At 44.9% G+C, this 16,348-nt stretch overlaps 1 protein-coding gene across 8 annotated transcripts in view; it reads left to right on the forward strand.

Moving 5' to 3' along the window:
- Window positions 1–16,348, forward strand: part of ADAM23 (ADAM metallopeptidase domain 23) — a 199,787-nt gene that overhangs the window by 96,962 nt on the left and 86,477 nt on the right. For all 8 annotated transcript variants that reach the window (XM_075829866.1, XM_075829862.1, XM_075829863.1 and 5 more), the window contains exon 10: window positions 11,044–11,115. In XM_075829866.1, the coding sequence (XP_075685981.1) occupies window positions 11,044–11,115 (72 nt within the window). The remainder of the gene's footprint in view (window positions 1–11,043; window positions 11,116–16,348) is intronic.

Consider the following 16,348-nt stretch of genomic DNA (forward strand, 5'->3'; position numbering starts at 1 on the left):
CTCTCGGCAAAGGCAGTCCTATCAGTCTCGTCATAAATAAGTCCGAGAGCAGAAAAGAAACAATCAACGGAGGAAAGTTCAGGGGCGTCAGGAGCCAAGGAGAAGACACACTCTTGGGGCCCTTCCTGGAGCCGGGACATAATTATACCCACCCGCTGGCTCTCAGAACCTGAGGAATGAGGCTTTAAACGAAAGTAAAGCCTACAACTCTCCCGAAAGGAGAGAAAAGCCCTCCGGTCCCCTGAGAACCGGTCGGGCAACTTGAGGTGGGGTTCAAGAGGTGCGGTGAGGGGAACTACCAGGGTAGCATCAGGCTGGTTGACCCTCTGAGCCAGGGCCTGGACCTGTAGGGAGAGACCCTGCATTTGCTGAGCCAGGGTCTCACGGGGATCCATAGTGGTGTCAGGGACCAGGGGTAGACTAGGTATGGGCTTGTGATTATGTAATGGCAGGGGGTAGGGAGACGGACAAGTGAGCCCTAATCTACCCGCCACTCTGTCCCTACCTACTTGCAACGACCCGCCCTAGGCAACGGGGTACAACTGGGCGGCAGTCCCTGCGCTCAGTAAGTGCACGACAAACATACAAAGGAACACAAGCAAGGAAAAGGGGCCGTTGCCCACGGCAACACCGTGAGCAACCAGAGTGGTGAACGAGCCGAGTCAAGCCAGGAGTGTGCGAGGTACAAAACGAAAAGCAGAAGAGTAGTCGGTAAGCCAGGGTCTGTATGGAGCAGGATCAAAAATAGCAGGAGCTGTAGCTGGGCCAGGAAACCACAAGGAAAGAATCACAAGCACCGAGCGACAGGAAGTGCAGGCTTAAATAGACCGAGGGCGGGAGCTAGCTGAGTCTGGCCAGGTTACGATAGGCTCTCCCACTCCTAAGCTTGCCAGCCTGAATGGTGGAAGCAGGAGTCAGTCTCAGGGATGTATTCTCAGGTGCTGACTGATTAGTTCTGGGAGTTAACCCCGAAGCTGTGCCTGGCAGATCCTTTACAGTGATCCCAGAAGGCCAGGCAGCAGGACGTCAGAGGGACACGTCGCCTGTATAGACTTCTTTTTTTACATGCTGTTTTCCGCAGCAGACATCCTGGCTGAAAAACTGCACCACTATTTGCAGTTTTTCGGCCGGAATTCCCTACAGGGACCAGGGCGGATATCCTGTATATTTTTACAATAGGCCACAGTGTCATCACAGGGTTGCGTCGCCATGACCATGGCTTGGGTAAGTTTGAAAGTTTTTTTTTTCTAGTGCTGCGGTAATTCCGCCTGAAAAACTGCACTACAATTGGGTGCAGTTTTTCTGACAAAATGTGCTGTGTGTTCTAGGTCGTATACACTGCATAGTTTTACGCAGCGTATCCGATCCTTAGGAACCTGTCTTTAAAGTCCAGTACACATTAGATAAAACTCGGCCGAATCAGCAGGATCAACTGGCGATCTGATGTGTATGGGGATCATCTCACTTTCTTCCCAGATGGCAGATATTGGTAGTGGAACTGTCCTGCCCTACTCCTCATTCCTCATTGGAATAGTGGGCGGGACAAAGCCATTCCATTACGAAACCAGCAAGCGGCGCTGTGATAGATATCACAGCGCCATTTGCTTCTGTGTTCCCCACCAATACCGCTATGTATAGTATTACATGCAACATCGTGAGTAGAAGACAGTGGCCAATACCAGCAAACGGCAATCCTAATCGCACTGTGAATGACGATAAGGGCTATGCTGTACTAGTCTCGGCAGTGATGTGCTGAGATCAGCTGAATATTACAGAAATTGGGCTACTGCGCATGCCAAGGAGCCGTCCTGTTCACTACTATTGAAGAGCAGAGAGCTGGCCCAGCCGGGGACTACTGCGCATACTCAGCAAATGCCTCCTGCAGATTACCCGGCCAGAATCTTAAATTTATGCAGTCATATCTGCGCAAGCACAGCCAGACTGCAGTACCATAGCGGTGTGCGTAAACTATAAAAAAAACAGGAATATACAAACCAAGGAGCCTGGGGTAGAACAGAAAAATATTTACTAAACGGTGCAGAAAATAAATTTATAGATTGACAATGAAATTTTTAATTTTATAAAAATATAAAACATTTATTTTCAGTTAATGTTTCCTTTTCAGGATTGCCAACCTTAATTTTTCTTTTTTTAAGACAATTTATCCAAAAAGCACAGACAGCCAAAATTTTTTACGGACAAATTGTAAAAACATAATTAGTGATAACGATTTATACGTCTATAGCTTAGAATAGTGATAATAATACATTAGCAGCATTTACTGTGACCTGTAAAATAATGATAATTACAATTCCAAAAATCTGTAAAACCTCCTTTAACTTTAAAAACCAGTGACTTGCCGTATGCTAGGCTAGGATTATCGGCCTCTAGCCTACGTGATCGGTATACAGAACGTCAAAACATGTTTCACCACTAGATGGTAGTAAATACAAACAGTTGCTCTTGTCAAATCCTGTGCAAAGGAGTCATAATGATGAGAATTTTGATAGTTTAATAGTGAATTGTATAAAATAATTTGCTCAAGATTCAATTTATTTGGTATTCTAAAGTAAAAATTATAATTAATATAATTGGTAGAAATAAATTCCATATTGATAAATCCAGCGTCGGACTGGGGTTATTTGGGCCCACCAGAGGAGATGCTATTAATGGCCCACCCTCCATCTATATAGAACATGTACATGTCCCCTTTTCATTTCATCATGGTCCTTGTTGTTATCATTGTATACACAGGAAATATCATCAATAAGGTCTAATAGGTAATTTATGAATCATCCCAGAAAAAATAGACCCTAGTGGCAAGGGATTGTAACGTCCGTGGTCGCTGACCACAAACTCCTTCCATCTCTCAAGAGATATCTGCACATACGGCTGTCCTGCTCCACAGTGACCACCAGGGTGCGCTCAAGAGCTCAGTCCAGACTTAAGAAACCAGAGCGCACGCATGTGGGAGATTGAGCTAATTGCTCCCAGAGCACCCTGGGCTATAAGAAGGTCCCAGCCCCATCCTCCCACGCCTGAGCATTGTTGTCGTATTCCAAGTTTGTCTTGCAAATGGTCCCCTAGTGTTTCCTGCTCCCAGTGTTCCCTGTTCCTATATCCTGTAACCTGTATCCTGATCTAGTGCCGTGCTGAGCTGTAGCCATGCTGTGCTGTATACCACGCCTGTCCTGCTTCTCCACGCCTGACGTCTACCTGCTGCCTAGTTCCTGCCAAGCCCGCCTTGCTACTGTCCGAGCTGCCACAGGTACCCTATATGAACTATAGACTCTGACCTGCGCCCTGTTGGCCAGCTGCCATACCACCAAGGCGGTACGGCCCAGTGGGTCCACGAACCGCTGGTCGATCCGAGACCATGACGACGTCACAAGAGATGCGGGCGGATATGCTAGACCTCCGGTCTCGACAGGACCAACTCCTCCAGGCCTTGAACATTCTTGCACGTCGTTCCTCCTACTACACCTCCTGGCAGTGTTGATCCTCAAACTACACCTCCTGGCAGTGTTGACCCGTTTTTTTCTTTGCCACTTCCGGACCGCTATGATGGAGATGCAGGCACCTGTCGTGGATACTAGGACATTTTCGTCTGAAGGCGCAAGGGTCGCTTTCATCATCTCTCTCCTCACTGGCAAGGCCCTTGCATGGGCGAACCCTATCTGGGAGAGACAAGGACCAGCGACCCGTGACTTCCAAGGCTTCCTCCGGACCTTTTGCATGGTGTTTGAGGAGCCTGGACGGGTCTCATCTGCAGCGGCTTCCTAGATTAACCTACGCCAAGGAGACTCCTCCGTGAGTGAGTACGCCATCCACTTCCGCACCCCTGCGGGAGAACTGTTATGGAACAATGAGGCCCTGGTGGCTGCATTCTGGCATGGACTGTCTCCTAAAATTAAGGACGAACTTGCCGCTCGAGACCTGCCATCTACCCTGGATGACCTCATCCTTCTGTCCGCCCGGATTGATATGTGGATCCGAGAACGCCTCCAAGAGGTTCGTCGGGAGGGAGGCCTTCCTAGTCTGGTCCCTACTTTGCAGCAACCCCTGCTGTCCTCAGATGTCGATCCTCCTAAGGAGTCTGTGATGATGGACCAGTGTAAGCTATCCACACAGGATAGACAACGCAGACGCAATTCGGGAATCTGTCTATATTGCGGCCTCGGTGGCCATCTTGTGCGCCTGTGTCCCCAAAAATCCCAAAGCCTAGGGTTGCTAGGAGAGACAACCTTGGGTAAGAAAGGACTTCTGTCTAAATTGTCCAGACCAGTAACCATAGTGTCCGGCGAGAGAACGCATCAGGTCTCTGCGTATCTGGACTCTGGATCCGCTGCTAATTTCATCCGTAGAGACCTGGTGGATCTTCAACTACCCACCACCCCCTGGAGAGGCCGTTGACGATTGCATCAGTGACCTCTGCCAGACCCAGTTGTAGCTGTGACCAAGCCGCTGAGGCTCCAAGTTGGAGCTCTTCACTCCGAACTCCTGTCGTTCTATGTCCTATCCAAATCCGTTAACCCTGTGTTGCTAGGCCTGCCTTGGGTCCGACTAAATGCCCCATTCCTGGACTGGAATTCTGGAGAGGTTCTCCAGTGGGGCCCTGACTGTCAAAGCCGATGCCTGGTGCAGATTAGTTTGGCTCAGCCTTCGCTGCCTCGGTCATTGGCAGGATTGCTGGGTCATTATGCTGCATTTTCGGACATCTTCAGCAAGAGGGAGGCGGAGACATTGCCTCCACACCGGGCATATGACTGCCCTATCGAGCTGATTCCTGGTGCATCCCTTCCCCGTGGTAGGGTATATCCTCTCTCCTTGCCAGAGACTCTATCCATGTCCGCCTATGTGAAGGAAAACTTGGAGAGGGGCTTCTTATGGAAGTCTTCCTCCCCGGCAGGAGCCGGGTTCTTCTTCGTCAAAAAGAAGGATGGTTCTCTTCGTTTTTGTATTGACTACCGAGGCCTCAACCAGATCACGGTGAAAAATAAATATCCGTTGCAACTGATCTCAGAACTATTTGATCGTATACGAGGTTCCCAGATTTTTTCCAAACTAGACCTGCGTGAGGCTTACAACCTAGTCCGGATTCGCCAGGGTGATGAATGGAAGACTGCATTAAACACCCGTGATGGACACTATGAATGTCTAGTAATGCCCTTTGGCCTGTGTAATGACCCGCGGTCTTCCAGAAGTTTGTTAATTACATTTTCCGTGACCTCCTCTATGTTTGTGTAGTAGTCTACCTTGAGGATATCTTGATTTTTTCTCCAGATGCTATGACGCATCAGAGACACGTCCGTCAAGTTTTGCTGCGGTTAAGGGAGAATTGTCTGTACGCTAAGTTGGAAAAGTGCGTGTTTGAAAAAGATGCTCTACCCTTCCTGGGTTATATCATCTCGAATCGAGGTCTCGAGATGGATCCTGAAAAGGTAAAGTCTGTCCTTGAATGGCCACGCCCTCAAGGATTGAGGGCCATACAGCGCTTTCTAGAATTCGCCAATTTTTACAGACAGTTTATTCCAAACTTCTACTATCTCTAACCTCACTAAGAAGGGCATGAACGCCAAGGTATGAACTCCTGAGGCAGAGTCCGTATTCAATAGCCTGAAGAGTGCCTTCACGTCAGCCTCTATCCTCCATCATCCAGATGTTACATAGTTACATTTAGTTACATAGTTTGTACGGTTGAAATAAGACACATGTCCATCAAGTTCAACCAAGGGATGGGAAAGGGGAAGTAAAAAAATTCTACACATAGGAGCTAATATTTTTTTGTTCTAGGAATTTATCTAAGCCTTTTTTAAAGCTATCTACTGTCCCTGCTGTGACCAGCTCCTGCGGTAGACTATTCCATAGATTCACAGTTCTCACAGTAAAGAAGGCTTGTCGCCTCTGCAGGTTGAACCTTTTTTTTCCAGACGGAGGGGGTGCCCCCTTGTTTTTTGAGGGGGTTTTACATGGAACAGGATTTCACCATATTTTTTGTATGTGCCATTCATATATTTATATAAGTTAATCATGTCCCCCCTTAGACGTCTTTTTTCAAGGCTAAATAGGTTTAGTTCTTTTAATCTTTCCTCATAACTTAGATTCTCCATGCCCCTAATAGTTTTGTTGCTCTTCTTTGTATTTTTTCTAACTCCAGGGCATCCTTTCTATGAACTGGAGCCCAGAACTGGACTGCATATTCTAGATGAGGCCGCACTAATGCTTTGTAAAGTGGTAATATTACATCCCTGTCCCGCGAGTCCATGTCTCTTTTAATACACGACAATATCTTGCTGGCCCTTGAAGCAGCTGATTGACATTGCATGCTGTTGGATGGTGGATGCATCCTCTGTCGGTGCTGGTGCGCTCCTGTTCCAGAGAGGCTCCAAGGGCAAGTCAATGGTATGTGGATATTTTTCTAAGCTCTTCTCTTCCGCAGAACGCAACTACTCAATTGGGGATCGGGAGTTACTGGCCATCAAATTGGCTCTGGAGGAGTGGAGACATCTAATAGAGGGCGCAGCTCATCCCATCCTGATTTTTATGGACCATAAGAACCTGACCTATCTTCAGACAGCCCAACGGCTGAACCCTCGTCAGGCCAGGTGGTCACTGTTCTTTACCAGGTTCCAGTTTGAGCTCCATTATCGCCCGGACGACAAGAATGTGAGGGCCGATGCCTTGTCCAGGTCTTTCAACCGCGTAGCCTTTACAAATAAATATCATTATTTCACCACAACCGTATCATCATTGAGTAGCAGCGCCTCACGTAGTCCCGTTTTTGAAGAATCTCTACAGTACCACATTGCGGTGGCCTTTCAGGCCTAACCGGCTGGGATTTCGGCAGCAGCACTCACCTGTTCATTATTTCACGCTTTCGATCTATCTACCTGTGGTAAGCGTCCATCTGTCAAATACAATTTGTCACTTTTTGGGCTTACTCACACTATGTGGCACCGTGTTTATTCCTTTTATTTCTTTTCTTTATCAAGATAGAAGACACCATGGAGATTCCACAGAACATCATTGATCCATCTTGCATTGTCTCTGTCAATCCCCTGCAAGTTGGGGACATTCCTCCAGGGAGCACTATTGTGCGCCTGGCTGACCGTGGAAGAATCCTCCGCTGGGGACACTCCTCTAGATTGGCAGGTCAGACGGGGTCCCGTAAGACACGGGATCTGATTGCTCGTCAATTCTGGTGGCCCACGCTGCCCAAGGACGTTATGGACTTTGTTTATTCCTGTTCAGTATGTGCAGCCAAAAAGGTCGTTCACTCTAGACCTGCTGGTCTACTCCAGACATTGCCTGTGTCCAATGCCCCCTGGCAGCATATAGCTATGGACTTTATTACGGACCTGCATCTCTCTGCCGGATGCAGTACTGTCTGGGTGGGGGTGGATTTTCAAAGATGGCCCACTTCGTTCCTCTGACCGGTCTTCCTTCTGCTCCTCTGCTGGCCAAGCTGTTCATCCAACACATCTTCCGCCTGCACGGCTTGCCGCAGCATATTGTGTCTGATCGGGGGGTTAAGTTCACCTCGAAGTTCTGGAGAGCTGTAATGGCAGGAAGGAGGTGAAGGGAAAGTGAGCCCTAATCTATCCACCGCCCTGTCCCTGCCTACTTGCAACGACCCGCCCTAGGCGACGGGGTACAACTGGGCGGCGGTCCCTACGCTGTCTAAGTGCACGGGAAGACAAACAGGGAACACGCAAGGGAAGGGGCAATAGCCCACGGAACGCCGCGAGGAAACGGAGCGGTGAATGAGTAGTCAGGACCAGGATAAGGTGGAGTATACCCAAGTGAGCACGGAGGAGGAAGCAAGCCGGAGGCAAAGCAAAGCAGGTTAAGCAGAACAGCAGCAAGGCAGAAGCACGGCAGAACAGGCTGGAGCAAGCAGCAGTGGGGCCAGGAATCCAAAAGAATTACAAGCACTGAGGAGGAGAACACAGCAGGTAATAAAGGACAGGGGGCGGAGCTAACTCCGACTGACCAGGCCGCGATAGGCTCTCCCACTCCTGAGCCTGCCACCCTGGTTGGTGGGAGAGGGTGTCAGTCGAACAGGTCTGGCCTCAGGTGTGGATTGATTAATCCCAGGAGTATACCTAGACGTAGTACCTGGCAGATCCCTAACAAGAGCCCTCTGCGGACTCCTAGGTATAAAGTTGGACTTTTCCTCAGCCTTCCATCCTCATTCCAATGGTCAGGTCGAGAGGATCAATCCGATCTTGGAGAACTACCTACACCACTTCATCTCCAAGCAGCATGATGACTGGGAGCAGTTGCTTCCATGGGCTGAGTTCTCTTTCAACAATCATACCAGCGAGTCCACACAGAAGACACCGTTCCTTATTGTCTATGGCCAGCACCCACAAATTCCTCTCCCGGTCCCTGTTACGTCCGAGGTGCCAGCTGTTGACACGGCTTTTGGGGACTTTCTGCAGATCTGGCAGCAGACTCGATCCTCCATCCTGCTGGCAGTCGTCCGCATGAAGCAGAAGGCGGACACAGGGATAAGAGAACCTCCTCAGTTTCTTCCTGGCACAAAGGTCTGGCTGTCCTCCAGGAATATTCGACTGAGGGTTCCGTTGTAAATTTGCTCCCAGGTTAATCGGTCCCTTCGAGATCCTGCAGCAGATCAACCCTGTCGCCTACAAGCTTCGGCTGCCTCCTACCCTCAGAATCCCCAACTCCTTCCATGTTTCTCTCCTGAAACCAGTGATTCTGAACCGCTTTACCAAGACTCCAAGCCTTGCGGTTGCCTCCATCGGTCCTCCAGACACCTTCGGGGTTAAGGAGATCTTGGACACCAAGAGAGTGAGAGGAAAGACTTTTTATTTGGTGGATTGGAGGGGGTTTGGTCCAGAAGAGAGGTCCTGGGAGCCAAAGGAGAATCTCAACTCTACTAACCTCATTAAGAGGTTTCTCTCTCCTTCTGGTCCCAAGAGGAGGGGGCGTAAGAGGGAGGATACTGTAACGTCCGTGGTCGCTGACCACAAACTCCTTCCATCCAGCCGACGCCCTTCTCTCAAGAGGTGTCTGCACATATGGCCGTCCTGCTCCACAGTGACTACCAGGGTGCGCTTATGAGCTCAGTCCAGACTTAAGAAACCAGAGCGCACGCATGTTGGAGATTGAGCTAATTGCTCCCAGAGCACCATGGGCTATAAGAAGGTTCCAGCCCCATCCTCGCACGCCTGAGCTTTATTGTCGTATTCCAAGTTTGTCTTGCAAATGGTCCCCTAGTGTTTCCTGCTCCCAGTGTTCCCTGTTCCTGTATCCTGTAACCTGTATCCTGATCTAGTGCCGTGCTGAGCTGTAGCCGTGCTGTGCTGTATACCACGCCTGTCATCTACCTGCTGCCTAGTTCCTGCCAAGCCTGCCTTGCTACTGTCCGAGCTACCACAGGTACCCTATATGAACTATAGACTCTGACCTGCGCCCCCTTGGCCAGCTGCCATACCGCCAAGGCGGTACGGCCCAGTGGGTCCACGAACCCTACGTGACAGGGATTGACTCCAAAGTGCTCCAAATAGGGTTGTCTTCTGCTGGACCTTTAAGGCCATTATTGTGTCAGAGTCTGACCCCTCCGGAGGATCCTCTCGTTCTGTGGTGGGCCAGTCCAACCCTGGATAAATATGTTGCAGGGGAAAAGTAATGCCAGGTCGAACCTAGCATTATTTTTCTCCACTATCCTAAACAGAAAATTGTCGGTAAAGCTTGATAAATGAGTCTCACAGAGTGCCACTCTCAAGCCCAAATTTCCCAACACTGAAACAGTAAGGGCTTAAAAAAATATTCTGTTCGGCCTGAACGCAATGTATTTCAATGTATTTACATCTGGAAACTGGTGTGAATACATTGATAAATCTGCCCATTGTTCCTGTTTTGGGGAGAAACTGTTGTATGTGAGTTCTCCTTTGTGTAGGAGATTTATATATATATATGCCGTCAGCGGCCCTGTCCGGAGCTTCCATCAGCAGTCCCGTCAGCTCATCAGTGATAATAGTGCTGCGCACATATTTCATGTTGAATCCTCTGGCTTGTAAAAAAAACAGTATGAAGTAATAAAAAGGATATCTTCACAGTTGATTCCTGTTGCGTACTGCCTATAAAAAAAACTTTGCCTCTGCTGTATGGCAAAAATGTGGTGTGAGTTTACTCACGGAGACACAGTGTTCACTGTGTAGGTTCAGTGTATGTGCCAGGAAATGCTCCAGGGTAAGGCAAATGGGACCATGTACCTGTACTGTATAGTCCCAATTGATGCCAAAAGTGTCCTTTTAGCACCCACCGCTCAAGTACACGCCGGGAGAACTTTCTGGCGTAAGGACCAAATGTAAAACCAACAGGGACGTGTACAGAGTCTAAGTTAAATGTGGTTTCAAGTAAGGTTGGGCCAGGGAAAGTTAATGTAAGTAAAAAAAAATTGTAACCTGAGCTTATTAGAACTTAAACACTATGTAAACCAATTTTTTTTAAAATAACACAACGTATTATGGGATTATAAATAACTTTTTAATTTATTAAAAAAATGTTTTACTATTTGAGACACAGCCTCTATGTTTTCTGGATACATAGAAGCTGTATCTTGCGGTCAAGATGAACCTAGCCGTCAGCGGGACTGAGCTTTGGTGACAGCGGGTCCTGCGGGATACATAGAAGCTTTATCTCAAAAACGCATTTTTTTTTTAATGAAAACCAATTAAAAAGTTGTTTCAAATCCCATAATATGTTGTTTCCATATATATATATATATATATATATATATATATATATATATATATATATATATATATATATATATATATATATATATATATATATATATATATATATATATATATATATAAAGTGTTCAAAGGTTTACATAGCCTTTGAGGCATTAGAGTATTTCCTAATCGTTTCAGCACAACTTTCTCAGTCACCACTTGGTGGCAGTATTGCATTATTGTAATGTCCATTGTATTCTTATGAACCAGGGATCCGATGTGAAATTTCAAAGTACTCCATGCTGATGAACATTTCTTATTTTTCATTTAGTACAAGAAACAACGCTCATCTTACATTCATAGCAGCAACTTTGCTAAATCCGTGGTAAACGTCGTTGATTCTGTGAGTATGTTACATATTTCTTTGTGTTTTTGTAAAACATTAGATATAAAACAATAGGTTTTAAAGCAGCGTTTCAGAATGTGCTAAACCCATGAATTCACAGTAAATTTATTCCCCACTTGTGAATGAGAATGACAGTATGTTACCACTTTAACCCTAATACAGTCATGTGGAAAAGTAAGCCTGTGTTAATATTACGTTTGTAAACAAATTTTGGTGTATGCATATGGAAAGCTACTGGTGCATACACCGAACTTATCCATAGGGACCTATTCACCCAGCGTGTGCCAAAAGAGTGTCTTTTTGACATACAGTTGACCGGCATGCATCGGCATACCTTCTTTTATCATCGGATGGAATAGCATAGTAAACTACCCTAGTCCATGCAGGGGCATACAGTAAAAACAAATGCATGTGTTCTTACTACGGGGTCCTATGGGTGTTGTATGCCCCTGTATGCCCATACATTGCAGCCATATGTCGGAGGTATATGTCAGGAAATTCTCTCGATATATATCTCTGATGGACGGAAATAATAAAATATAAACAGAGCCAAAGGACACCATCAAATTTTTTATTATATGTGGGCTTATTAATTTTAGATCTCATTTAACCCCTTCCAACATTCGTCGTAAGAATACATCATGGAAAGCCAGTGCTTCCCGCAATTTGTCGTATACTTACGACAAATGGATGGCACGGGCTCAGAAGCTGAGTCAGTGCCATCATCCGATCCCTGCCATTAACAATTTAGATGCAGCAATCAAAAGCGATCTACGCATCTTAGTGGTGTGCCCCTACAATGCGATTACAGGGCTGGCCGAAGGCTGCTATGGCAACAGGAGGCCTAACAATGGCCTACTGGTCTGCCAATTACGGAAGCCGATTAGGCCCCACCTGGAGGCGGAGCCTAACTGGCTTGCTGTCAGTGAATGACTGACAGTTCTAATACATTGCACTACATAGGTAGTACAATGTATTAGAACATAAGTCAGACAGTTGAACCTTCAAGTCCCCTAATGGGACTAAAAAAAAGTAATAAAAAAGTGAAAAAAAGTTGTAAAAAATAAAAATGGAATAAAATAAAGCAATCCCCCTTTTTCCCTTATCATGTCTTTTATTATTAAAAATAAATAAATAAACCATACATATTTGGTATCGCCGCATCTGTAACGGCGGCCTAAACTATAAAAAAGTTATGTTTATCCTGCACGGTGAAAGCCGTAAAAAAAAAAAAAACTAAAAACAATTCCAGAATTGCTGTTTTTTGGTCATCTTGCCTCACAAAAATAGAAATAAAAAGTGATCAAAAAGTCTTATGTACCCCAAAATGGTACCAATAGAAACCACAGCTCGTCCCGCAAATAACAACCCTCATACCACTACGACTATGAAAAAATAAAATACGTTAAGGCTCCAATAAGTCAGGACAGAAAAAAAATATGCAGTTGTGCAGGCCCGAGGGGAACTTTTCTTCTGTTTCAAGAGGAGATTTATCAAGGCCCTAAAATTAGGGAACCAGGAACGGGGGGGCTAAACATATCTGCTGAAAGCGAGGGTGCCCGTATTATACCAGGAGAACACACCCAACAAAATTCCTCAAACTGCAAAGGTGCCGAGTGTGGACCAAAAGGGGGATAAAAAAAGGACATCATTTATCAGTGTGACACTGGCAGAAAGGATTGTGTCACAGCGTAACACACATCTATGGATTATTTTACTGGTTTTTTTTACCCCATTATTATACCACCTTATTATACCCTGATGTACTCTGCACAGATTACATATGCGCCTGCATTGTAAACTCATTTACCAGGAAAACGAACAAAAAACGACTTCCAAGCAAAATCCGCGCTCCTGAAGAAAATGGCGCTGCCTCACTTCTGAGCCCTATACTGTGACGAAATAGCAGTTTACTTCCACATGTATGGCATCGCCATACCCCGGAGAACCCTTTTAACAATTTTTGGGTTGGCACTATTTGGGCACAACATATTTACCTCTGAAATGGTATATCTAGGGAAAAATTGCAATTTTTACTTTGCACCATCCGCAGCACAATCATTTATTGAAAAGACCTGTGGGTCAGAATGTTCACTACACCCCTTAATATATTCCTTGAGGGGTGTAGTTTCCAAAATATGGTCACTTCTCATGGGTTTATTTCACATCAGATCCTCTGCATTTGTGAACCAATACTTTGTAATTAGGCCTCAATTTCGCATGGTACTCTTTCACTCCTGAGCCTTGTCGAATGTCCAGGCAAAAGATTATGGCCACATGTAGGGTTTTTCTAAAACCAGGGTACACAGCATAATAATTAGGGAGCTGACTTTTCATGGTGGCACAAGCTGGGCACCACATATTGGCATATCTATGGAAAATTGAAATTTTCACTCTGCAACATCGAGTGTACACTAATTTCTGGAAAACACCTGCAGGGATAGCATGCTCACTACACCCCTTGGTATATTCCTTGAGGGGTGTAGTTTCCAAAATATGGTCACTTCTCATGGGTTTATTTTATTATTTCACATCAGAGCCTCTGCATTTGTGAACCAATACTTTGTAATTAGGCCTCAATTTCGCATGGTACTCTTTCACTCCTGAGCCTTGTCGAATGTCCAGGCAAAAGATTAGGGCCACATGTAGGGTGTTTCTAAAACCAGGGTACACAGCATAATAATTAGGGAGCTGACTTTTCATGGTGGCACAAGCTGGGCACCACATATTGGCATATCTATGGAAAATTGCCATTTTCACTCTGCAACATGGAGTGTACACTAATTTCTGGAAAACACCTGCAGGGATAGCATGCTCACTACACCCCTTGGTGAATACCTTGAGGGGTGTAGTTTCCAAAATGAGGTCACTTCTGGGGGGTTTCCACTGTCTTGGTCCCACAGGGGCTTTGCAAATGAGACATAGCGCCCAGAAACCAATCCTGCAAAATCTGCACTCCAAAAGCCAAATGGCGTTCCTTCCCCTCCAAATGGAGTCATACCGTGCGCCCAAACAGCAGTTTATGACCACATATGGGGTATTGCCCTATTTGGGAGAAATTGCTTTACAAATATTGGGGTGCTTCTTCTCATTTTATTTGTAATAATTTTTTTTAGCTAAAGCTACATCTTACTGGAAATTTGTATTCTTTTATTTTCACTGCCCAATTCTATAAAACACCTGTGGGGTCAAAATGCTAACTACACCCCTAGATGAATTCCTGAGGGGGTATAAATTTATAAATGAAGTCACTTTTGGGGTATTTTCACTGTACTGGTACCTATGGGGCTTTGCAAATGTGACATGGTGTGGAGAAACCAATTCATCAAAATCTCCAAAAGCTAAATGGCGCTCCTTCCCTTCTGAGCCCTGCCATGTGCCCAAACAGCAGTTTATTACCACATATGTGGCATTTCCGTACTCTGGAGAAGTTGCTTTACAAATGTTGGTAGGCTTTTTTTTTCTTTATTCCTTGTGGAAATTGTTGTTTTTTTTTAGCTAAAACGACATCTTATTGGAAAAAAATAAAAATTTACATTTTTACGTTTAAAGTCTAATAAATTTATGAAACACTTGTAGGTTCAAAATGCTCACTTACACCCCTAAATGAATTCCTTGTGGGGTGTAGTTTCCAAAATGGTGTATTTTTTCGGGGTGTTTCAAACCTGATATCTAATAAAAAGAAGGCCCCAAAATTCATTAGCGTCTTTATTTCTGAGGCCTGTGCTTCAGTCCATTAACACATTCGGGCCACATGTAGGATATTTCTAAAAACTGCAGAATCTTGGCAATAAATATTGAAAAATTTCTGTGTTACTGAAAAAAATGGATTAAATATTCATTTCTGCAAAAGAAATTAAATTTGTACATTTTACCTCTACTTTTCTTTATTTCTTGTGAAATGCCTGAAGGGTTAAGAAACTTTCTAAATGCTTTGCGAGCTGTAGTTTTCAAAAAGGGGTGATTTATAGGGGTTTGTATTGTATGGACCCCTCAAAGCCACTTCACAACTGAAATAGTCCCTGAAAAAATTGCCTTTTGACATTTTCTTGAATATGTAAGAAATTGCTAAGTTCTAAGCCTTGTAACGTCCCAGAAAAAGAAACGAAGGTTCAAAAAAACGATGCCATCATAAAGTAGACATATGTGACATAGAAACTATTTTGTGTGGTATTACTATCTGTTTTACAAGCAGTTACATTTAAATTTAGAAAAGCGGTAATTTTTGCAAACTTTCTCGAAATTTTGGTGTTTTTCACAAATAAATATTGAATTTATCAACAATGTTTTTCCACTAACATAAAGTACATTATGTCACGAGAAAACAGTCTCAGGATCGTTCGGTTAGGTAAAAGCATTCCAAAGTTATTACCACATAGTAGGACATGTCAAATTGGAAAATTAGGCTCTGTCAGGAAGGTCAAAAGTGGCTGCAGTGGGAAGGGGTTAAATAGTATATAAAGATAAGGTTGGTGTAATTGAATAAAAAACTATAAAAAAAAAACAAACTAGCAAACATAAATAAGCCATTTTTCTTCTGTAGAAAAAGTAGCGGTTCTAATAGCTGGTTTTGCCCCCTTTGGCAGAAACAACCTCAAGAAAAACTGTCTACCAGTCTCTGACATCTACTGGGAGAGAGATTTTCCCCATTCTTCCATGGATAATGTATTAAGCTGTGTGATTTTTGAGGGGTTTCTTGGATGCACAGTCCATTTCAAATCCCCCCACAGCATCTCTATGGGATTTAGATCAAGGCTTTGTCTTGGCCATTCAAGAACCTCCATTTGGTGGATTTACTGGTATGTTGAGGATCATTGTCACGTGTGAGTTTAACATTCTGGGTCTTCTGACCTTCTGTTACAATAAAGAATTCATATAAGCCCAAAACCCATATAATTTCCACCACCATGCTTTAAAGTTGGTATCAGGTTCTTGTGGTCAAATGATGTCTTTAGTTTTCACCAAGCATGTCTTCTAGTAGTGTGGCCAAATAGCTATATCTTTGCGTCGTCTGCCCAGGGCACATTCTTCCAAGTTCTCATGCTTGTCTAGGTGTTCATGAGCAAACTTTAGTTTTTTTCTGGACAACAAAGGGTTCCTCCTGGCACACTTTTCATGTAGATCTAATTTGTGCAGTCTCTTTCCAATGGCAGTCATGCACTGTGACATTAGTAGTGGTGAGATCCTACCTGTAGTTCCTGTTATGAAGTTCTTAGAGACTTCTTTCTGC

This window comes from Rhinoderma darwinii, chromosome 6 (assembly GCF_050947455.1).
Source record: "Rhinoderma darwinii isolate aRhiDar2 chromosome 6, aRhiDar2.hap1, whole genome shotgun sequence".
Taxonomy (NCBI): domain Eukaryota; kingdom Metazoa; phylum Chordata; class Amphibia; order Anura; family Rhinodermatidae; genus Rhinoderma; species Rhinoderma darwinii.